This window comes from Eubalaena glacialis, chromosome 14 (assembly GCF_028564815.1).
Source record: "Eubalaena glacialis isolate mEubGla1 chromosome 14, mEubGla1.1.hap2.+ XY, whole genome shotgun sequence".
In the NCBI taxonomy this organism is placed as follows: domain Eukaryota; kingdom Metazoa; phylum Chordata; class Mammalia; order Artiodactyla; family Balaenidae; genus Eubalaena; species Eubalaena glacialis.
Window position 1 is genome coordinate 52,346,848 of NC_083729.1, and position 24,932 is coordinate 52,371,779.

At 35.1% G+C, this 24,932-nt stretch overlaps 1 protein-coding gene across 2 annotated transcripts in view; it reads left to right on the top strand.

Annotated features, from left to right (window-relative positions):
- Positions 1-24,932, top strand: part of REL (REL proto-oncogene, NF-kB subunit) — a 53,116-nt gene that overhangs the window by 10,409 nt on the left and 17,775 nt on the right. The window contains exons 3-10 of one of the 2 annotated variants that reach the window (XM_061168761.1): positions 2,253-2,401; positions 6,799-6,890; positions 17,648-17,788; positions 18,926-19,030; positions 19,135-19,347; positions 19,927-19,995; positions 20,506-20,577; positions 21,678-22,468. In XM_061168761.1, coding sequence (XP_061024744.1) covers positions 2,253-2,401; positions 6,799-6,890; positions 17,648-17,788; positions 18,926-19,030; positions 19,135-19,347; positions 19,927-19,995; positions 20,506-20,577; positions 21,678-22,468 — 1,632 coding nt within the window. Of the gene's footprint in view, positions 1-2,252; positions 2,402-6,798; positions 6,891-17,647; positions 17,789-18,925; positions 19,031-19,134; positions 19,348-19,926; positions 19,996-20,505; positions 20,578-21,677; positions 22,469-24,932 lie in introns of those variants that run through there. The other variant, XM_061168760.1, reaches the window with a different exon arrangement.

Genomic DNA, 24,932 nt, shown 5'->3' on the forward strand with positions numbered 1-24,932 from the left:
ATTGATCTATACTGCATAGAATTCTAGGGACATTTCTTAAGTACAGCATGGATTCTTCATCCCTGTGGATAGTTATACATTGTGTGTTAATCTAAGTAGAGTGATTCCCAGTGCTTAGTATACACTGGCAGCTTTTGGATGATGATCCCTTTTATGGAACAAAAAGCTAATGAGGAAAAAGCATTCTCTCCTTCCAGAGGTGATCAGAATTGTTCTGTAGATTGAAAACATGCATTTGGGAATTCAATTAGAATTCTTCCTGCAGTCACTTGGTTAATCTAGGGTCTATGTAAAAAGAGAACATTTTTGTCTTTTTTCCCCCTTACCTTTATTGCCTATCCCTGATACTCTGGGTTGCTTTGACTGATTTGAAATATTGCCACTTTTTAAATATAGTTTTTTCATATTAGCATAAATTTTGAAAGCAGTTTGACTTTGGTAATATACTATAATTATAAACTATACTATATTTGTATTTTATATTTATATACATTTCCTTCAGTTTTTAATGATTTTTTTTTTATTCTTTAAATACCAATTTAAAACCTTAATGGCAGAGTGGATTTTTGAAAAGTGTTATTCAATGTTTCATCAGCAGATCTGAATTCACTATTTTATAACTAGATTATTTACAGAGTTTACTCTATTGAACTTAAAGGAAATGCTAAGTTATATAACAAGCCAATGGCAAAATTACATATTGAATTACAAATTCCAATCTTCTATCACATTTTTTTGTTAGCAATATGGATTTGAGTTAGATCTAAGTCTTTTTATATAAAGTTAAAATGGGAGAGGTGCTAATAAAAGGTAAATAAGAAAACAGTAATCTTCTATTCCTTTAAGAGCGAATTTTAACTCTTCTCCATAATTCAGCTTATTCTATACATTCTCTTTAATATTTCTAAGATCTATATCCTTACCATTCCAGTACGTTCTAAACAACTTTGCAGCTTGAGTTCTACATTAGCCTACCTTATGCTTTTTTTCTTTTTTTCTTTTTTTTTTGGCTGCACCACACGGCTTGAGGGATCTTAGTTCCCCAACCAGGGATCGAACCTGTGCCCCTGCAATGGAAGCGCAGAATCCTAACCACTGGACCGCCAGGGAATTCCCAACCTTACACATTTAAGTTGTTACCTTCTCTTTTATTCAAAAAGGCAATAAATACTTTCTGGTTACTGTTCAAATTAAGTTTAAATTCAAAATTATGGATTTTAATGCCCTTTTACCTGTGAAACCACCTATTCTTACTTAACTGCCTTGCCATTTGTGCTTGCAAATTTGCTAGCTTCCAACCTGAACATTAGCTCATCCCCACATGCTTCCTTCCTCTCCCATGTTTAACTCTTCTCTTCTTTCTCAGTGTTCTGTGCGAAAACTTAATTTTGCAAAACTCAACTTGATTTATTGCCTGTTATACAGTGAACACTTGCAGTATGCTTACTGATTAACAAATATTTTTGTGAAATGAAATGTAATGTATTAAGTAAAATGATCATATTTGTGTGCTGTCATTTCCATTATGGCTTAAATATATACTTTTTTGTTTTTTGGCTGCATTGGGTCTTCGTTGCTGCGCGCGGGCTTTCTCTAGTTGCGGCGAGTGGGGGCTACTCTTCGTTGCGGTGCGTGGGCGTCTTATTGCCGTGGCTTCTCTTGTTGTGGAGCACAGGCTCTAGGCGCACCGGCTTCAGTAGTTGCAGCACGCGGGCTCAGTAGTTGTATCTTGCGGACTCTAGAGCGCAGGGTCAGTAGTTGTTGCGCACGGGCTTAGTTGCTCCGTGGCATGTGGGATCTTCCCGGACCAGGGCTCCAACCCGTGTCCCCTGCATTGGCAGGCGGATTCTTAGCCACTATGCCACCAGGGAAGCCCTAAATATATACTTTGAAGGGATGTTTATGGTATGACAATGAATATAAGAGCATGGCATTCAGTGACTCAACATCTTAGAATTTCCTCATGCTCTGTGATAATATTTTGGTGTAATTTTACTTGTTTTCAAAGGAAAATAAGCAAAAATCAGATGATATGACCAATTGAATTAGGGCACAAAATAATATGCCAAGGAACTGAGAGGTAAATTCTTCTCTACTGGTATTCTCTGTAAAGTTTCATCCAAACTGCAGTTGCCAGTCAACTGGACTTTATTTAGGGCTAACTATATTATATAAATTGAACCCTCATTTTGTAGATCAGTTCTTAATGAGACGTATTTATGGATCATATATTTAATTTCCCCCCTTTTCAGATTATGAACTACTATGGAAAAGGAAAAGTGAGAATTACATTAGTAACAAAGAATGACCCATATAAACCTCATCCTCATGATTTAGTAGGAAAAGACTGCAGAGATGGCTACTATGAAGCAGAATTTGGACAAGAACGTAGACCTTTGTTGTAAGTACACAGTCACAGACATTTTTAGGAATAGGATAAGCATAGAATGAATGCTCTTGATTCCTATCCATGTACCTCTGTTATTTTTTAGCAGAATAAACTAATTCCTCACTGTACTTCTATTTACTATAGTATGCATTTACATTTTTCTATCATTTGCATTGGAACTACCCTTTCATTCTTTATTAGTAGACACAGCCCATGATGGTAGCAGGAATACTTCTTTATTGTAACTAAAAGTAAACAAACTTATTTTATGCTGAGATTTTCTTTCTTAGTTTGAACAACTTATGAAAGATTTTCTTTCATAAATTTTTACTCTCTTTTCATTGATAGTTAACTTAAAAATTGCCAGATGTGAGAAAATCAACTGGAAAACTGGAATTATTATTTGAAAAGGGCAGTTATAAAATTAACATACAGCAATAGTTCTAAGATTTAAAAAAAGTATGTAATACTTTGTGTTTGAGGCTGCTGGATGGATCCATTCATCCTATTGGTGAGAGTGTAAATAAATATAATCTTTCCGGTAGGCACTTTAACAACTACATAGCAAAAGCCTGAAAAATATGAATGTCTCTTGAACTAGCAATTCTATTTCTAGAAATTTATCCTGAGGAAATAATTTCTAATTAAGCACGTTCAGAAACTTAGCTATAACGATGTTCATTGAAGCTTTGTTTGTGATGGCAAAAAGTTAGAAGCAATCCAGATAATAAACAAAGGGGGATTAGTTAAATAAACTGGTATATCCATGCAGTGTACTCCTATGTAGCCTTAAAAATAACCTTGCAAATATATCTTTGTATAGAATGATATTCCCAATATTTAGATAAATAAAATAGGGCTTTAAAACAATGTGTGATAAATACTTTTTTAAATTTTCATTTTATATTGGAGTATCATTGATTAACAATGTTGTTTTAGTTTCAGGTGTACGTGATAAATAATTTTTTCAAAAGTAAATGTACATATACATAGTAGTATAAACACTAAGGTATTGATAGTAGTTGTCTCTGGGTGGAAAGAATTGTGGGGTTTTATGTTCTTTTAACTGGTGCTTATTTTATAATTCATTTTTTGTAACGAACATGTGTTGCCTTTGAGGAAACATGAAACCAGTTGCAACAGGAAAAGATTAGTAGCCTCCTTAAATACTAGCAGTAACCATTTAGAAAGTATACTTTTAAAATATTCCTCTTTCAGTAACAACACAAAACATAAACTATCTAGTTATACAAACTTGGCAAGAAGTATTTCCTGTTTATATTATTTGACCTCCCAATAGCATTTTACATTGTAGATTACTCCTTTATTGGAACATTATTATTCCTTGATTTCTGATTTAGTGAGAACAAACTCTCCTGTTTTACTTCTTACTTCTCTGGCTGTTCTTTCTCAATCCTAGTTACAGGCAGTTAAATTTTTGGACTACCTTAATTATGTCCAGTGATACCCAATAATGCCTGTTAGGGCTGTCCTACCTTTCCCCTCAATCCAAGATCCTGTAAAGGATCATACATTATTTTTAGGTGTCATGCTTATTTAGTCTCCTTTAATTTAGAACAATTTCTTGGCCTTTGTTGGTCTTTCATGACATTAACATTTTTGAAGAGTTTAGGTTGTTTTGAAGAATGTTGTTCAATGTGGATTAGTCTGAATGGTTGCTCATGATTATGTCCATGTTACCGTGAATAATAATTTCATGTTAACATGAAATATTTTGGATGAGAAACCTACAGGGGTGATGCTGAATTGTTCTCAAAATAATGTTTTAGGAGATGCGATATTAGTTTTTTCCCATTGGTGATATTAATTGGCATTCTATTGTAAAGAAAAACTTTTCCATCTTCCCCTACCTCAGTTGAAAAAATACCGCTATAGACTCATGGATTCTTTTATTCAGTGTATTATAATTGAATGCTAGTCCATTACTAGCATTATTATTTTGATTTTCAAATTGACCCAAACTTGACCAATGCAAGCCCCTTCAAACTGTTTCCTGTGTCCTTTTGACATGTCCCCATCTTTCTTCGAGCACTTCTTTACTTTCTGACACAACGAAGTGTTCAAGACTTACTTGTACTTTTCTTGCCCAAGCCTTGAAATCTTCAGTTTTTTCTAAGGATCCCTGGTTTCTTTCAGTAGGGAATGGTAATAAGGGTGATTGCCTTTTTGACATATTCTCTTAAATAGCTCAAAAGCACCTCAAATAGAATATGCCCCAAACCATGATCTTACCCTGATCATATATACCTCTTTCCTCTCAAAATTGGTCTTCCAGTGTACCTTGTTTTACTAGTTGCTATAAAAGCCCCAAACATAGGTGTCATCCTTGACACCTCCTCACAGAGGTGCACACGTTGAATTCACTAACAGGTACCTCCTAAATAGGTCTTGAATCTATCCACTTCTCTCAATGACTCCATCACCAACATACTAATTGATCAACTCTCTGCCATCATAGGTTCCCGTGACATCATGTGTATCTCCTTTATAAAACTTGTCATGATTTCAGTTTAGCATCTTGGTGTGTGATTACTTCATATCTGTTTCACTAGAAAAAAAGTTTCAGCAAACTTTTTCTGTAAGGACCAGATAGTAAATATTTTAGGCTTTGCAGGCCCTGTGGTCTCTGCTGTACCTGCTCAACTCTGCTGTTGTGGCATGAAAGTACCTGTAGATAATATGCCAACAAATCAGTTTGTTCGAGTAAAACTTTATTTACAAGAACAGGTGGTGGGCCAGATTTAGTCCATGGGCTATAGTTTGCCAACCCCTGCTCTAGACTGTAAGCTCCATGAGAGGAGGGATTGTATACTCCCATTACTTACCAGAGTTTTTGGTACGTAGTAGGAACCCCAGAACTTGTTGAATGACTATGAATGAATGAGAAATTGATTCAGATAATCTCTGTGATCCTTGGTTTCCTCATGTCAGAATTTCAGTGTGTGAATAGGAGTCAAATATGATTATTCAGATGAAACTATCAAGTAGTGTATAAATATATAAAAACAAAGAGTTCTTTAAAATCTTTTGTCAAAGAAAAAGTGAGAACCAACCTAAGAATCTTTCAAAGAAGTGGAATACTTTTGAGGAAGACAATCATGGTTTCAGGGTTTCAAGAAAGGATTACAAGTTCAAGATTTACTTTTTAATTATTGGAGGCAGAAGAAGGAAATGTTAAAGATATTTTAGGTGCTAACAAAATCACAGGTGTGGTGAATGTGAAGAGCATGAAAAATAAGACAACAGCGCGTGGAGGGGGCAAACAAGGCAAGCGACCTCCTGGTGCAAAGGGCCATGTCAATTTTGAACAAACAGTAATGTTAGTATAACCAAGTTTTGCTTCCTTATTCACACCCACCCAACTTTAATGATGTCATGGTTTTTCCATGTGGGAACAAGTATGACTGGTGGTGGTAGGGGAGTTCCCCCCACCATCATCTGTACTACACATATGCAAATTAGTAATATTTGTAGCAGTTGAGAAATTTTCCATAAATGACATTTTGAAACTTTTGTTAAATATTATTGTTAGTATTAAATATCTTTCTAATGAAAAAACTATGTAGTTTGATGCTTTCTTATGATGAATGATTATTATAACTTCATATGATAAGGCACAAAACATATTCCACTGCTGCTGGCAGTGAAGTCATTTGAAGTCAAAAACCAGATGTCCGTGGAGTGGAGAGGCTGAGGTGTAAGAGGATTAGCAGGCACTGTAGCAAACTGCAGAGCCCTGTATGAATGGGGCCGCAGGTGCTCAGCTCCAGCCGGGTGTTTCTGTGCCAATCTACTGTTGCCAGACCTTTAAAATGTTCAAGAGAAGCCAGAAATCCAGAATGTTTATATGCAGTTACCTGGTTTTTAAATGTTGGTAGTCTATGCACATTTTTTCAAAATGTAGTCAACACTTTTATGAGCTCAGCAAAACTATACCTGTAGGTGTCAGCCTGTGGGCATCTTTTTACAACTTTTGCTTTACATTATCAAATGTACAGATTTTATTGATTTGATTATGAATTCGTTTGGGAGGTGAATTTTAGCTTTTTGGTGTTGCTTTCCTCTTAATCTTTGTCTACTTTGGTATATTTGATGCAGGAATATTAGTAAGATCTAACCATAAAATACTGTATGTAAAAGTGATAAAGTATACGCTGCTTTTCTTTTAACAGTTCTCTTAGAAATATAGCCCCATTTTTTTATCCTCACATCTTTATCATAGCAATTGGAAATGTACTTCATGCTTTTAATATCTCCATCTGACATTATGATGACCCTTCAGTGCTGGATATATGCTTGATTTTTGCAGTATTCTTTAATAAAACCTCATTTATGTGTCCTTGTGTTCAGCTATAAGGAAATTTGAAAGTTCTGTGTTTTCCTTCTAGTTTTCAAAATTTGGGTATTCGATGTGTAAAAAAAAAAGAAGTAAAAGAAGCTATTATTTCAAGAATAAGGGCAGGAATCAATCCTTTCAATGGTAAGTATGTTTGATTTAATTATTTCTATTATTTGGATATTGACTTATTGTGTTAAATGATTTCTATTTGTATCTTCAACCTGTGCTTTAAAAAGCTGTCTTAAGTTCTGTGTTAACTTATATACTTGTCTTACACCTGTAAGTGAGGATTGAAGTATATTTAAAATGCTTCAGTGTTGAAAAAAAAAATTCTTATTCACACAAGGCTTTCTACTATCAGTGAAGAGTGTCATTGTTTTCTATAAGAAAACCCTCTCAAAAATATTCTGATTCTTTTGGAATGTGGCCTTCCTTTTGCCACTCCAGCAGACAATATATACTCCCCTCTCTGAATATTGACTAGGCACTGTGGTTATAAGGTATTGGAGTGCATTTAACTCAAGGGCATATTCAACAGTGAAACTTAAATTAATCCCAGTGTGGAAGTAGTATAGAAATAGTAGAGGCTATACAAAATATTTTAATAGTATATTTGTGTGTACGGCTAGATATTTACTGTTTAGTGGATTTTGTTGGGGATGACACTGTCTGGTGTAGCACCTGGTAATGGTGCCACAATTGCTACAGAATAGGTGAGGGCTATATTTCTTGAATAGAAAAATGACTACCAAGCTGACATCCTACACTACAGTGGTCTCCATTGTAAAGTCATCTGCAGCCACTTAAATATGCATAATTCAGGTATTGAACAACTATAAAATTTTCAAAGAATAAATTTCTTTGTCATATTTAAAATATCCTTATATTGTTAGTTTGTGTTTTTCGTGGATGTTTAAAACTAATTTCAGGGATATGATAATTTAAAGAATATGCTCATAGACAAGTAGTGTTTTTATGAATTATAAGGTCTGCATCTCTTTTCTCTAGGTCTTTATTTTTCGTACTATTTAGTATAACACAAAAAGCAAAAATCCCCTTCTTTCTCTTCAGTATTACTCACTGTAAGAGACTACTGTTAAATTTGATGTAAATTTTTCTAGAATTTTCTTTATACATGTGTCATGTATATATATACACACACATGTATTTTTTATATAAATGGAGTCATGTTACACTTCCTAATCTACTGCTTCTTACTTTTCACTCAGGAATATATCTTAAACATCTTTCCATATTAGTACTTATAAATCTAGTTTACTTTTTAACAGTATTCTGTGGTTTGGGTAGGCTTTAATTTGTTTATCTAGTCATCTATTAATAAATGTTTAAGTTATTTTCAATTTACTAAAAAAAACTCCATTGAATATAGACTTTGAACTCTTGTGTGATTTCTTTTTTTTAATAAATTTATTTATTTATTTTTGGCTGTGTTGGGTCTTTGTTGCTGCGTGTGGGCTTTCTCTAGTTGCAGTGAGCGGGGGCTACTCTTCGTTGCAGTGTGTGGGCTTCTCATTGTTGTGGCTTCTCTCGTTGTGGAGCACGGGCTCTAGGCGCGCGGGCTTCAGTAGTTGTGGCATGCAGGCTCAGTAGTTGTGGCGCATGGTCTTAGTTACTTAGTTGCTCTGCGGCATGTGGGATCTTCCCGGACCAGGGCTCAAACCTGTGTCCCCTGCATTGGCAGGCGGATTCTTAACCACTGGACCACCAGGGAAGTCCCTCTTGTGTGATTTTATTTTCCTTAAATATTTTCTATGCCTTCATTTCCTTATTTATAAAGTGGAGATAATAATAGTACCTACTTCATAGGTTGTTTTAAGAATTAAATGAAGTAAAATATGTAAAGCACTTATTATGTACTAGGAACTATTCTAAGTGCTGTATGAGTATATGTTATTAATATCATGCCTTGTTCTGGATTGGTAAAAACAAAAATCAGAAAACCCCCCAAACTTCCACAGATGGCCCATCTGCCTTTTGACTCCTGCATTTTCCTTTTTAATGCCCTTTCCACTGGAGTCAGGAGATCTGGATTTGAATTCCAGCACTGCCACTTGTACATGCTGCGTGACTTGGGAAAGTTAAGTAACCAAAGCTTTGGTTTTCTCTTCTGTGAAGCAGTGTTGTAATGATTAAATAAAATAGTGTACATAAAGTACTTAACATTTACTCCTTGACATACAAATAATACTTAATAAGTGGTAGCTATTATTTATAATCTCCTTGTTTTATACTGCATTATCCCTGTTTCATACTATGCCTAGACTTGATGGCCACTTTAATTTAAAAGTTGGCCTTTTACTTTAGCAATAAATCAAAAATTTAAATGAGCATACTCTTGACCCAGAAATTTTCTACTTTTGAAGATTATCCTAAGGAAATAATACCTGGTGTAGCTAGGATTTGAAAACAGGTAGCCTGGCTCTCGGGCGCATTGCTTTATCTCAACTATGCTTGTTGTATTAACTGTTGTATTAACTCCCCCCCGCCCCATTAGAATAATCTTAGAACAGTGCTTTAGTGTATTATTGTGATTAAAAAGTTGCAATGGCTCCTTAAATAGTTTAAAAACGAAATGGCCCTAAATTGGAAATCTTCCACATGTAGCTCCAACATATCTTTCCTACCTTCTTGTCCACTGCTCCTCTTCATGAACCATTCTCTATTCCAGAAAAACTGTTTTGTTCATCTACCCTGACCATCTCTCAGTCAGTCGTCTCTGTTCTTCTCACTATCATTGTAGGAATGTAAGCTTACATCATTTTTTAGCCTGGACCATTATTGATAGCCTCTAAACTTGTGTTCCTGTCTCTATTCTAGATCACCCTCCAAGCAGTTTATACACTCTACATCCAAAAAGATTCTTCTGAAACCAATATGAATCATTTCAAAACTCTGCTTATTATCCTTCAGTGACTCCACATCATCTTCACCAGTGACTCTCAATCTGAATGTGCATAGGAATCCCTTAGTACTTGCTAAAAATGTAGAATCCAGGCCACATTTTCCCTAATTTGATAGGTCTAATGTGGGGCCTTGGGCTCTGCATTTTAAGAAGCCTCTAGATCCATGTTTCTTAACTGCAGCTCACAGTAGGGAATAGATTTTATTTCTCTACTCAATACATACACATGCACACGTACACACATAGATAAAAAACAATATTCTTACTACATGCAATATACTCTCTAATCCATTCCTTTCCATTTGATTTTTTTTTTTTTAAAGAAAATGCATGTCCAACACAGTAAATTAATTTTATGACCAATGGGTCCTAAACTCTTAGTACATGCAGTATGCTTTCTATTCTATTCAATTCCATTTCTTTTTCTTTTTTTTTAAGACAATGCTTAATGAACCCACTAAATTAATTTTATGATCATTGGGTCTCAAACTACAATTTGAAAATCTCTGCCCTAGATGATTCTAATGCAAGTGATCCATGGACCACACTTTGAGAAACTCTGATATACTTGCTAGATTCAGTTTCTCAAGCATGGCATTTAAAGCCCTTCATAATCTGATCCTTGTTTTCCATTCCAGCGTCATTTCTAGCTGTCATCCTCTGCCTCAACTTCCTGTCCGTCCTTCCCCTAGCACTGAGTGCACACATGCCATCTGAACTTTTGGCCATTCTGAATTACTTGTCATGTTAGAGGAGCCATATTTTTTCTTGCTACTGTGTTCTTATACATGCAGTTCCTAGCATGAAATGCCTTAATCTACATGGTGAATTTTTTCTGCTCATCCCTCAAGTTTAAGGGACACTTCTTTCAAGCTTTCTGTGACCTTCTCAGAGCAAAGTATTCTGTTTTCCCAAAGTGCTGTACATATTCTAATATGGTTTGCTGTAAATTTATTTACATGTTTCTCCCTCACTAAATCGTGAGACTCTGAAAGGTAGGGACTCTCTTCTGTGCATCTCTGGCACCTAGACCAGTGTCAGATACATGGAAGAGGCTTAATTAAAATTTGTTGACAGAATAAATGAACAAATGAATGAACATGCCTTGTTTGTACTTGTCTACCAAAAATATTCAAATTGCTTTCCTTACCTGAAATGCCCTGAAAGCCTTTTCAGTTCTCTCTGAAGAACTGAAGTCATATCCTCTTAATTATACCATTCGCTCAGCAATTGATCATGGAAAGCTTTGTGACAACTATTAGGTCATTTAATTGAAGCAGATTACTTGCATGCTTATTGTGGACAGAGTCTCTGATGGAACTTATTTATATTTCACTTTGGCACCTAAACAATGTATTTGTATTACTGTTATATTAGATATCTATCTTCACAGCTAAGTACCTTCAGGTAATGTGTTTCCTACCTGTATACAGTAGGTTACCCAACTTAACTACTTATGCATTCATTCCTTTGACAGATTTTTACCTTATGTAATCCTTATGGTCCTAGGTTGTTTTAGGTGCTCAGGTTAAGTCAGTGAACAGAACAGACAGAAATTCCTCCCTTCGAATAAGGTATATTCTAGTGGAGAGAGACCAACAGTTAACAATCAACTTTACTAAACAGGTATATAATTTATTAGACAACTAAAAGTGCTAAGGGAAAAAAACAGCAGTGTAAGGAGCCAGGAACCTGTAGTTAGGAGGATGGGTTATAAATTTAAGCAGAATGGGTAGAGTAGGCCTTGTTCTCTATTCTTTTTTTTTTTTTTTTAATTTATTTTTTAATTTACTTATTTTGGCTGTGTTGGGTCTTCGTTGCTGCGCGTGGGCTTTCTCTAGTTGCGGCGGGCGGGGGCTACTCTTCGTTGCAGTGCGTGGGCTTCTCATTGTGGTGGCTTCTCTCATTGTGGAGCACAGGCTCTAGGCGCGTGGGCTTCAGTAGTTGTGGCATGCAGGCTCAGTAGTTGTGGCTCACGGGCTCTAGAGCACAGGCTCAGTAGTTGTGGCTCACGGGCTTAGTTGCTCTGCGGCATGTGAGATCTTCCCGGACCGGGGCTTGAACCCATGTCCTCTGCATTGGCAGGCGGATTCTTAACCACTGTGCCACCAGGGAAGTCCCTCGTTCTCTATTCTGAAATGGTTTTCATCATAGAAATAATTATTCTGTGTTTTATTGTTTTCCTAGAATATTGAAATAAAAACCTAAAATATGCATTTCTAATATTAAGCAAAACATATAATATCTAATCCCCCTGAAAAAACTCAAAACCCTAAAAACTAATTAAAATAGTCTGAACTCAGCTATAGACCTTTCTTGGTTGTTTATTCTATGCTATTTTCAGGATATACTGGTAAATTCTACGACTTACGTAGGAATTTGTCAGAGCTGAACTGACACTTTTTTATAGATGTATCACTTAACACAGGAAAATTCTACTGGTAAAGATAACAAGATACTAGCCGACTTTGTGTTATATCTTTATGATATATAGAAACAATGGAATTGGCAACGTTTAGCAGAATAGGGTCTACAAATTCTGGTCTATAGACTATCTCATTATGACAGTCTGTTCCCTAAAGATCAAATATGTGAAAATACAAAGACTATTAAAAATTATTTTTACTTTGCATGTATCTAGGATGTTTTAAGGCGAGTCCTTATCTTTCTTGCCATTAGTTCTTTAAAACAGGAACTGTCTCTTGCAGATAGGGACATATAACAGTCAAGTAGTATTAAACTTGAGGCTTCATGTAAAATACCTGTTCAAATTATCTAATATGTGCTGAAGTCGAAATTGTGTGAGGAATTTATTTAAGGGCTCCAGTATCAAATTTTAGCAGTGTCCATTTAGCTGGCACCAAAAAAATGTCAGTTAGACTTCATAGGGGACTCTTAACTGCAAAAGCAGGGAAAAAATTTTTAATTGTCATTTTCTAGTTATGTATTTAATGACATATAAGGAATTCTAATATTCAATGATTAAAATCCATAAGATTTTTACAATGAAGTATTTGCAATTCTGTTTTATTAGTCACTTTACTTTTTTTCCATGTACAGAGGACATTGAGTTGTTGTGAGAGCACAAAGGCTGTTTTGCAGTTGAGTTTGGGGGGATTATTTTATTTTGGTAGTCTGAAAGGGAATACAGTTTAAAAAGGCAGGTAGTCTTTAACAGATTCTTGTCTCTAAAGTCTGGTTTAATACAAGAAAATAAGAGCCTTTCCTCACCACTTAAAACTTAAAGCCTAAACAGCAAGAAGAATAAAAAGCTCTTGTGTACTTCATCATCCTTCATTGCAGTCATTTTAGAAAGCCTTCTTTATTACCCTGTGCAGAACTTGGGGCACTTCTTTTATGCCTTCAGTACTCCTTGAACATACTCCCATTATAACACTTTTCATGTTACATTATGTAATTTTAGTTTATGCATCTGTTTCTCATCCAGACACTAATCTCACTAAGGGCAGGCACTGTCTTTTCATATCTCTATCTAGCATTTGTTTTAGCACATAATAGAAGCCCAATAAGTATGTTGAAAGAATGAGTAATTAATGATAGACTGCTATGACCATTTACCTTTTGCCTGGCACACAAGCGCTTAAATGTTAGCTTTTATTATAACTATACATTTTAAGTAACAGAAATTAAATGAATTATAACTAAACTTTGTTTTTTTTCCCCTTAAATAAGACATAGCTCTTAAAATTGTTAATCTATATACTGTACATTTTTGTAGTTAATTACTTTTTAAATTTTAGTAATATTTAGCAATAATTAAAATTTTAGAAAAGTCACATCTTTAGAGCTAGTAGGTGTTATAATTGATTTAAAAAATTTAATCCCTACTTTGAAAACAAATAAATCATGATCATATCTTTTTGATAAAAATGAAATTCTTATTGCATATATACTGCTCTTAGGACTAAGGAGTGACATTTATTGCTAAAGACAGATTAAGGAGAATAATTGTTACCTTGTATGTATCTTTTTGATCAAGTATAAAGGGAAATTTTAAACTAAGAAAAATTTAAGAGAATTTGATTGGTCTCATTCTTTCTTTTGCTAGATTTTGCAACTATCATTTTTCACATTTCAGAATTTTTAAAATAAGACATTCTGTATTGTGCTATATATTTAAAAGCCTACTGCAAGCATTATCTAAGTGGAGGAAACATCCGAAGCATTCACTTTAAAGTTAGGAATGAGAAAAGGATGTGCACTCTTGCCACTTCTATTCCACATTGTACTGGAGATTGTAGCCAGTGCACAGAGCTGATCAAAAATGAAGAAGTAAAACTGTAATTATTGGAAGCTATTATTTACAGTGAAAACTCAAAAGGATATACAGATTATTAATATAATGTTTAAAAGGGTGAATGCATGTAAAATTAACATACAAAAGTCAGTTACATTTTATACATCAGCAGCAAATAATTAAAGAAAATATTGTCAGAAAATATAAAATACCTAGCAACAGCTCTAAGAAATGATGATCAAGATTTCTTTAGAGAAAGTTATAAAATTTTATTATGAGATAATAGAGAACACCTAAATAGATGGAGAGGTATATCATGTTCTTTAATATCAATATTATAAACATTGCATTTTTTCCCAAATTGATATACGGGTGAAATTCCAAACAACAGTGAAATTCCAAACAACTCCCAACAAGATTTTTCACTAAATGTAATAAGATGATTCTGAACAGGAAAAGGAGGATAATTTATAGAGGAGGAATAGCGATGAAAAACTGACCTTATCAGATATTAGGGTTTATTATGAAGAAATACTTATGAGATATTAGGGTTTATTATGAATAAGTACTAATTAAGTAATATTGGGGTAACAATAGACAAACTGACCAGTGGAGTAAAATTGAGAGCCCAGAAACAGACTTAAGAAAATATGAAACTTTAGTAAATGACAGTGGTGGCATGTCAGATCAAGAGAAAGGGAGGAAATATTTGATAAGCAAAGCTGGAAAAAATGATTATTTAAGTTGGATTCCCTACCTCTCGCCATATATAAAAATCAGCTTTCAAATAGATTAAAGACTCTAATGTAAATCAACACTTCAAAAACTCTTAGTATAAAATATTGGTAAATAGATTTTAGTCCTTGGCTTATATAGAAAGACAAGACACAATGTTTTCTATTAAAACAGTTGATAAATTTGATGATGTTTAAAATTTCAGTTTACTGTATTTTTCAGTTCTAGAATTTTGTTTGGTTCCTTTTCCAATAGTTTCAAGTACTCTACTAAACTCTCAATATTGTCTTTAACTCCTTACATATATTAAGTGTAGTTATTTTAAATCATGTATCTGAAAACTTCATTATTTGGAACCTTTGTGGTCTGTTTCTATAGTCTGTTGTTTTTCTTTTCTTTAAAAAAAAATTACTTTGTCTCTTCTTATGCCTGCTTATTTAAAATAGAATACCAGTCATCCTATATGCAAAGTTGTTTAGGTCTAGGGTGTTTTCTCCCTTCAGAAGACTTTCTTGTGGTGGGTGGCTAGTCACACTAGCAGTCCCAGATCATCTAAAATTAGTGAATGATTTAGGTGAGGTCTGGTATCTCTGCATCCAGTTCACCCTTACTCCTAGGGTATAGCTCCTCCAGAGCCCCAACCAAAGCACTGGGCATTTATCAGATTCTCCATCCTTAGCAGACCCTGAACTCCCTTATTTTTTGCCTATAGTCTATTGAGAGTTCAACTCGATTTCTCATCCTCTTAGCTACCTCTTACAAAATTGGCAAGCTATATCTGGAAAAAAGAGGCCTCTTATTCTGAACTTACCTCTCTGGGTTTCTGTGATATTGTGATTTATAATAAATATATCTTCATTCCCATTCCTGGTTTATTAATGAGTTTATTTTTCTTTCATGTGCTATTTTAACAGATTTTAAATAAACTTTTCTTGAGGTCTCATTTATATACAGTAGGATCCACCCAGATATATGTAACACCACCACAATCAAGATAAGGAATATTTCTACTACTGCCACTATTACTACAAAATTTCCTTGTCCACTTCCCGGTCAATTCCCTCTCGCATCTCTGGCTCCAGTCAGCTATTAATTTGCTTTCTGTTGCCATCAATTAATCTTTTCTAGAATTTTCATATAAATGGATCATGTGGTATATATTTTATATCTAGTTCCTTTTGCTCACATGTTTTCGAGATGCATACATGTTTGTGTATATATCCATAGTTCTTTTTTATTGTATAGCTGTCACAGTTTATCCATTCACATAGGTTTGTTTTTAAACTTCTCAATTTATTTTTGTGTTTATTGATTACTCATCTTTGGAATTGGGAAACATTAATGTCTTCAACTCTAAATTTATAATGCTATAAAAAAATTATTTTTAAGAGGTAGATCTCTCATTGCCTACCTAATTGTGCCAGTAGAGTATGCTGCTGTGGTACAGGTGTTTGTATCATAACATTTGACCTTTTACTTGTACAAATATGTTTTTGTAGACTCTTTGAAATGCTAGGCTTAAGATTGCTGATAATGGAATAATTTTTAATGTTGTGATAGCTACTGAGTGTAGTTTAAAATAAAAACAGTCAAAAGTACATTGTCATTTTTATTAGTTATTGCTAATTGTAAGACTAAGAATTGGGGTTTTAACTGTTTTCAAATTTAGTATTTCAAATTTCAATACTTTCTGAAAACTAAAAATGTTCGTATAATTTAATATGTGTATTTCATGCTTTTTAAAAATACGGCTATGTTAGTTATGGTTGATTGCCCCACCTTATAGTATCTTTGAAAAGGCAGTAATATTCTCCTTTGGAACTGGATTTCTTTTAAATAGCAATTTAACAAACTGTCATTATATTATATTCTGTAATAAAGAATGTTTAAAAACTTTTTTTTCAGAACTGTAAAATTTTCCTGCTGTAGCTTTTTTTTTTTTTTTAAGCAAACCTAGTTTGCACATAAAATTTCTTATGGAAACTAGCTGACTTTCCTCCTCTAGTATCCCCTTGGTATTTAATCCCTAAAATATTGATCTAAGTTTTTGTAGATATTCCTGTGTATGTCATTTTTATGTAAAACATATGTAAAATTTTCTAATAGAGTTCAGTTTTTAAGAGCATAGGCTCTGGATTCAATGGCCTGAGTTTGAATTCTTCTGTGCCACTTCTTAGCTGTGAAATGTTGGACAAGTAATTTCATTTTTTATTATTGTTTTTTTAATAAATTTATTTATTTTGGCTGCGTTGCTGCATGAGGGCTTTCTCTAGTTGCGGCGAGCGGGGGCTACTCTTCGTTGTGGTGCACGGGCTTCTCATTGCGGTGGCTTCTCTTGTTGTGGAGCACAGGCTCTAGGATCACGGGCTTCAGTAGTTGTGGCTCGTGGGCTCTAGAGCGCAGGCTCAGTAGTTGTGGCGCACAGGCTTAGTTGCTCCGCAGCATGTGGGATCTCCCCGGACCAGGGATCGAACCTGTGTTTCCTGCATTGGCAGGCGGATTCTTAACCACTGCACCACCTGGGAAGTCCCAATTTCATTTCTTTAAAATCAGTTCCTCATCTGTAAAATGGAGTAATTCTTATATAGATTTTGGACATAATTTACAGAGTCCTTAATACATGACTAGACTAAATACATATTTGTTGAATTAATGAATGAATGCCTATTCTCTATTGTGTATAACCTGCAACCATTTTTGTAAAAATTTGACTTATGTCAATTTTGGATTCTGCTCTAAATTTCACATGACTGGGGTAGTTACTTCCTGACCATGGTCATAACTTAACAAATTATGTTGGATAGTGACTATATGATGAAAAGGATAAAAGGCAGTCTTGAGATTATGTACCATTCTATTTTTGTTAGGACAGATTTGGATGCTACTAAAGGTTATAGGCTATATTGGGCAGGGAGGAGGACTTAGCAGGATTTTAGTTCTGTGTGACTATTCTGTATTCTTAAAAAAAAATGTACTTTTCAGTCCCTGAGCAACAGCTGCTTGATATTGAAGACTGCGACCTCAATGTGGTGAGATTATGTTTTCAAGTTTTCCTCCCTGACGAACATGGTAATTTGACAACTGCTCTACCTCCTATTGTCTCTAACCCAATTTATGACAACCGTAAGTAATTTATTTTCTTGTATTTGTACCCTTAGCTCTTTAAAATGATTTTTTAAAGTATTTTGGTAATTAGAAAAAGAGTATGTTCATTATAGGAAAAATTCAAACATTACGGGGTAGATGTTATCTATCTGAAGTAGATAATGAGGAGAGTAAACCTCCTATACATCTCATCCTCCAAAGATATTTCACCGGTTTCTTCTTCATATATACACAAATACCTCGTTTCATCATCATCACCATCATTCACACAATATATTTTTGGCAACTTTTTGAAAAATCATCATAGATTTTTTTTTTTAACCTTTTTTTTTTTTCCTCTTAGCATATCTTGAACCTCTTTACCTTTCAGGTACCTTATTCTTTTCGGTAGCTGCATATTTCCTTATATCATAATTTTACTAAATCATTACCCTATTACAAGACATTTGGTTTGTTTCCGTCTCAATTTTTTTTCTTTTTGCTTTAGCAAATTGTTCTGCAATAAATATCCCACATGTGCATATCTTGTGCAAATGTCTCTAGCATAAATTTGTAGAAGTAGAAATGTTGGCAAATGCTAGATCAAAGGATATGGATATTTATAGTGTTAAAAGATTATGAAATTGCCCTCAAATATTTGTGTGTTTGTATACTCTTATGTATGCACCTACCAGTGGTGTATGACTATACCAGTTTTGCATGTAGAAGGATAGTGGGACATAGAACTATAAAGGTAAATCAGAATATCCTCATCATGGAGAGCTTTGAATGCCAGGGAATTATTGGAATAATGTTGACCAGATAATAGGAAGCATGAAAACTGCATTGCCACAGGGTTATGGTCATGATTTAAAAAGATTAAACTGATGACAGTGTATAGGATGGGTAGGACGAATCAGAATTTAGAAGCAAGGAGATTTAATTAGAGGACATGTCATTGCCTAGAAATGAAGTCATTAACACTCTAAACCAGGGTAATGCCCTTAAGAAAAGAAAGGGACAGATGTGGATGGTTAAGGTATTGAGTGCCCTTAATTTATTTATACACTAAAGCTTTTATCTATCCTATAAGTTGTTTTCCTAAAATTCTCCATCAGAAGGGAATAAGACATATTACTAAGGTAGCAACCCATTAAAAATATCCTTTATATTTAGGTGCTCCTAATACTGCAGAATTAAGGATTTGTCGTGTAAACAAGAACTGTGGAAGTGTCAGAGGAGGAGATGAAATATTTCTACTCTGTGACAAAGTTCAGAAAGGTATTTTTTTTGTTTGTTTGTTTCATTGAATTCAGAATATATTTTAGATTGATAGATACATTTTACTTTGTTTTCCCATTGTTACTTGCTTTCCTATTCACTAGATGACATAGAAGTTCGGTTTGTGTTGAACGATTGGGAAGCAAAAGGTATCTTTTCACAAGCTGATGTACACCGTCAAGTAGCCATTGTTTTCAAGACTCCACCATATTGCAAAGCTATAACGGAACCGGTAACAGTAAAAATGCAGTTGCGAAGACCTTCTGACCAGGAAGTTAGTGAATCTATGGATTTTAGATATCTGCCAGACGAAAAAGGTATGACTTTTTCATGGTAATGTTTTATATATTTCTTGAAGTTAGTCCTGCTAAGAACATTTTCTTGTAAGATACATTGGAATACAGTTATGTTTATTCATAATTTATGTTTCTTTTCCTGAAAGTTTTTGGTTGATTTTTGACTGTTCTTTGTGCTCTTTGAATCTCTTCCTTAGGAAAGGTATCTGGAATAATTTCAAAGTATCTAAACTGTTTATCAAAATTTGTTTTACATTTGAGATTCTATTTTGGTCCTTATTGTGCCCTCTTGATAGATGGCATACTTGCCACTCAGAAAGTGGTCTCCATTTTGGTCCTTATCTGCCATTATTGCATTAATTGACATTGGTGACTTGTAGGTGTTATAAGAAAACAAGATGAATATTATAAACTATTTTTTACTCAGAAAAAGATCCTTTATTACTGACTTGGGATGTAGTTTGTGACACTTATAAATCCATCTTATGTACATTTATTTAAAGCATTTTCTATGTAGGAGTAAAGCATCTGTATATTTATTAAAGGAGAGGAAGCATAATCCCATGATGAATCACGTTTTCTCGGTTTCTTTCTAACCAGACACATATGGCAATAAAGCAAAGAAACAAAAAACAACTCTGCTTTTCCAGAAACTGTGGCAGGATTGTGGTAAGAATATTTTGTTGTTGTTGTTTTTAATAAATTTATTTATTTATTTGTGGCTGCATTCGGTCTTCGTTGCTGCGCGCGGGCTTTCTCTAGTTGTGGCGAGCGGGGGCTACTCTTCGTTGCAGTGCGCGGGCTTCTCATTTCAGTGGCTTCTCTTGTTGCAGAGCACGGCCTCTAGGTGCACGGGCTTCAGTAGTTGTGGCACGCAGGCTCAGTAGTTGTGGCTCGCGGGCTCTAGAACACAGGCTCCGTAGTCGTGGCGCATGGGCTTATTTGCTCCACGGCATGTGGGATCTTCCCGGACCAGGGCTCGAACCTGTGTCCCCTGCCTTGGCAGGTGGATTCTTCACCACTGCTCCACCAGGGAAGTCCCTGAACATTTTGGATTGATTTGTATTTAAGTAAATTTGTTTTGTTTTGTTTTGTTTTGCTTTATTCAGTTTTTCAAATTTTAACTGATGTACTGTTGTTTTTCAAATTATATTTAATAATGGAAAAAATTTATCATAGGAGTTAATTTTCCTGAAAGACCTAGACCTAGTCCCCTAGGATCAACTGGAGAAGGAAGATTCATCAAAAAAGGTATTTTATTCCCTATAGAGTATTCCTTGTGATTAGAGAGACCAGTGCTTTGCACAGTATATTGGAATTCCATTCTTAAGAATGAAAACTGCCTCTTTGATTTATTCCACTCCTACATATTTTTTATGCTATGAATATTTATGAATTGATCTCAGCTTCCGAAAGACCTGTTGGCAACTATGATTATGTTTTGGGGATTTATTGTTTGAGAAATTACATTTCATTCATATGGTGGTAATTTTACTAATTACAGTGTGTCATGGAAGAAATGACTTAGATCTGGCCAGTTGCCTATCTTTATTTATTTATTTGTAAAGTTTTACTGGAATACAGCTCATTTGATTGCATATTGTCTATGGCTGCTTTTCTTGTACTATAGCAGCAGAGTTGAGTAGTTCCAACAGAGGCTGTATGGCCCACAAAGTCTAAAATATTTAGTATCTGGCCCTTTATGGAAAAAAAAGTTGCCAAATTCTGGTTTAGATCATTCAACCAGGGTTAATTAGAAGTCTTTTTTTCTTTTTACATTCTTAAATCAGAGCTTTTTCTTGGTTTAATATGTACAGCAGTCATATAACATGTAAATAAATACAGACTCCTTCATTTTTTTCTGACTGGGAATTTTGTAGTACTTAGAGTGAGTAGTATCTTAATATAGCTTGGAAATTTATGTAGATTTTTAAGTCATCCCTAATGAATGTTTCCTCCATCCCTCCATTTTCTCCTAAAGAGGAGAATATGAAATGATTTTGAATATTTAGAGGCCCATTAACTGAAATTCTGATATTTATCTTTCACATTTCAAAAATATCTTTATAGGGCCTCAGAAGCTAGATTTCCACATTTAACTGGAGTGAAATTTTCGATACCAAAGTAACTTACCAAAATTATTTTATAGGTATTTGTAAAACAATTAGTATTAAAGAATTCAATTTTGGACTCATGTAATAATTTTTAGTGCTATTTAACATTTCTATTTGAAGTGTTACATCGGTTTCCTTTAAAATTTTTTATGTGTTTATGTAATTTTAATTTAGAAGTAATGCTTTTTATAATTTTGTTCATTTCCGTTTTGTACAAATACATTTCCTCCCCCGCAGAACCAGTCTTGTTTTCTCATGGTGCAGTTTTGACAGAAACATCCGGGCCAGTTTCAAGTCAAGCAGAATCCTACTATTCCTCATCTGTGTCCATCTCAAGTGCATTGACACATCATGCTTCAGCCATACCCCCAATGGTACCTCAGCCTTCTTCAAGCTGGTCATCAGTGGCCCATGCCACCTCACGTTCAGTCAATCCAAATTCACTGAGTAGTTTTTCAACAGGGACACTTTCCTCTAATTCACAAGTTATGCCACCATTCCTGGAAATGTCTGTTGTGAGTGATTTGAATGTGTCTAATGCTTGCATTTATAACAATACTAATGACATAGGCAGAATGGAAGCATCATCCGTGTCACCAGCTGACTTATATGGTATTTCTGATGCCAGCATGCTGCCTAATTGCCCTGTGAACATGATAACGCCCAGTAATGACAGCATGAGGGAGACTGATAATCCGAGACTTGTGAGCATGAATCTTGAAAATCCTGCCTGTACTTCAGTGTTAGACCCAAGAGACTTAAGACAGCTCCATCAGATGTCCTCTTCCAGTATGTCAGCAGTCGCCAGTTCTAGTACTACTGCTTTTGTTTCACAATCAGAGGCATTTGAGGGATCTGACTTTAATTGTGCAGATAACAGTATGATAAATGAGTCAGGACCATCAAACGGTACTAATCCAAACAGTCATAGTTTTGTTCAAAATAGTCAGTATTCAGGTATTGGCACTATGCAGAATGAACAATTGAGTGACTCATTTGCATTTGAATTTTTTCAAGTTAACTTGTAAGATATAAATGGTGATTCAAGAATTAAATCCCTTTAAAGGTAACCCTTTTGGTATTACCTTTATAAATGCAACATTATGTATTTCTCTAAGACTATACTACAGTATATCGTGGACCCTTGAACAACACGGGTTTGAACTGTGCGGGCAGGTCCAGTTAATACTCAGATTTTCTTCACTAAATATGTAGTTCAGTACTACACGATTTGAGGTTGGTTGAATTCATGGATGCAGAAGACATCCATGGAGACAGAGGGCCGACTGTACAGTTTTAAACAGATTTTTCACTGCACGGAGTGTCTGCACCCCAACTCCCGTGTTGTTCAAGGGTCAACTGTAATTATAACTTTAGGTATGTAGGGGATTCCTCTAACGGGCAATCTCGTCTTGGGAGCTTCTTGCTTTGCTGGCAGAGAATTTGTTGGGATATAAAAGATGAATGCTCAGTGCTTGAAGCTGTGGCTAAAAGAGAGGGATGAACTCATTTCCCAACTTCAGGAAGAGTTAGAAAAAGTCCAGCATTTACAGAAGACTTTTGCTTCAGAAGTAGATAAATCCACACAGACTGAACTCCTAGGCTATGATGCATTGTGGAATCCTACATACAAAGAAAATTTATGTAAACCAGTGTATGATGAATCTGTGACATGTTAAATATTGAATAAAATCAATTTTTCCACTAAAAAAACCCAACTTTGGGTATGTAGAATACAAAGTTGGAAACAGTCATAAAAGGAAAATTCCAAAATAGAAATTTAAAAGAGCTTTACTGTTTCTTCTTTTGAAACATGTGATCTGATACTGTGTGTGGTGGGAATTCTGGCATGAGAATCCTGCCACATTTTCCCAGGACAGACTGAGAAGAACATTAGAGCAAGTCTTCAGTTTTTCCAGGTACACCTTTTTATACTTCTTTTATAATGTATTAAGGTATTCTTGGTTAAATGAATTAACTGATATTTGCTTTTAAGCAAATTTAAGGTAAAACCTGTAATGGCTATGTCATTGGAAAAATTAATTCCTTATTATTTTTGAGGCCAATGGGCCAAGGTGACCCCTAAGGGGTTTTCTGAGGCTTTCTGGAGTTTCTTAGATTTACATGTAAATCAAAATTTCTTCAAAATGTTAAGTTGGGCATCAGGCAGTTGAAGTAAGCTTTCAAGGTATGGGAGTTCTCTACATTTTGAACTATTTAGATCCATACCTTTAAAATTGCTTATGATTTTAACTTTACATCCATGTTTTTAAGAGGAAGAAGTTTCCTTGGACCTTTCCTCTTTGTTATGTGTCCGAACTCACTGTGATCTCATCCAATTTCATGCTGTCAACTCCCAAATTTTACCCCTGGCTTAGACCCACCCCTTGAACTCCAGACTTGGAGCTTATGTGTGTGTGTAAAACTGCTTATTTGACATCTCTACATAGAGATGTAATTAAAGCTCAAACTCAACACATCCAGAGCTGAGTTCTTGATCTTCCCTCCCAAACTTGCTTATCCTTCAGTCTTCCTCAACTCAATAAATGGCAATGCCATGTTTCTAGTTGCTCAGGTCCAAAACAATGGAGTCATCTTTGCTGCTTTTCTTTCTTTTATCTCTCATATCCAATCCATCAGCAAATCTGGTAGGCCCTACCTTCAAAATATATCTTAAGCTGCCCACCTCTTTTGACCTCTGATATTAACATCCTATTCCAGACCACCATCATCTCTTGCATAGATTGAATTATAGCCTCCAGAATCTCTCTTTACATCCTTGTGCTCCTGCCGTCTGTTCTCCCTGAAGTAGCCGCAGTGATTATTTTTAAAAGAAATCAAATCATATTCACTTGCTCAAAACCATCCAGTGGCTCCCCGTCTCACTTAAAGACCAAAATCCTTAAAATTAGCAGGCCCACACTCCCTCTCTTACCCTCATTCACTACCATTTTCCCCTTCTCATTCAGCTCCAGGCACTCTAGCCTCAGTGCTCCTCTTCAGAAACACCGAGTACACTCCTGCCTCAGACCCTTTGTACTTCCCTGGTGGTGCAGTGGTTAGGAATCCGCCTGCCAATGCAGGGGACATGGGTTCGAGCCCTGGTCCGGGAAGATCCCACATGCCACAGAGCAGATAAGCCCATGAGCCACAACTACTGAGCCCGCGTGCCTAGAGCCCGTGCTCCACAACAAGGGAACTAGTTGTGAAATAAACTCGGCTGTATGTGTAGCTCATGCCTTACATCCTTCAGTCTCACTCAACTGTTATTTGATCAAGGCCTTCCATGACTATATATACATTGGCACTCCATGTCTCCCCTCCTTTACATTTGTCCGTAGCACTTATCGTGATCTGACTTTACTGTTTGTTTATATTTGTTTTCCTATACTGGAATATAAGCTCCATGAGGGCAAAGTTTTGTGTTTTTGTTGAATCCCACATTTGTAGAACAGTGTCTGCTTCCTGTTAAGCACTCAGTAAATATTTATT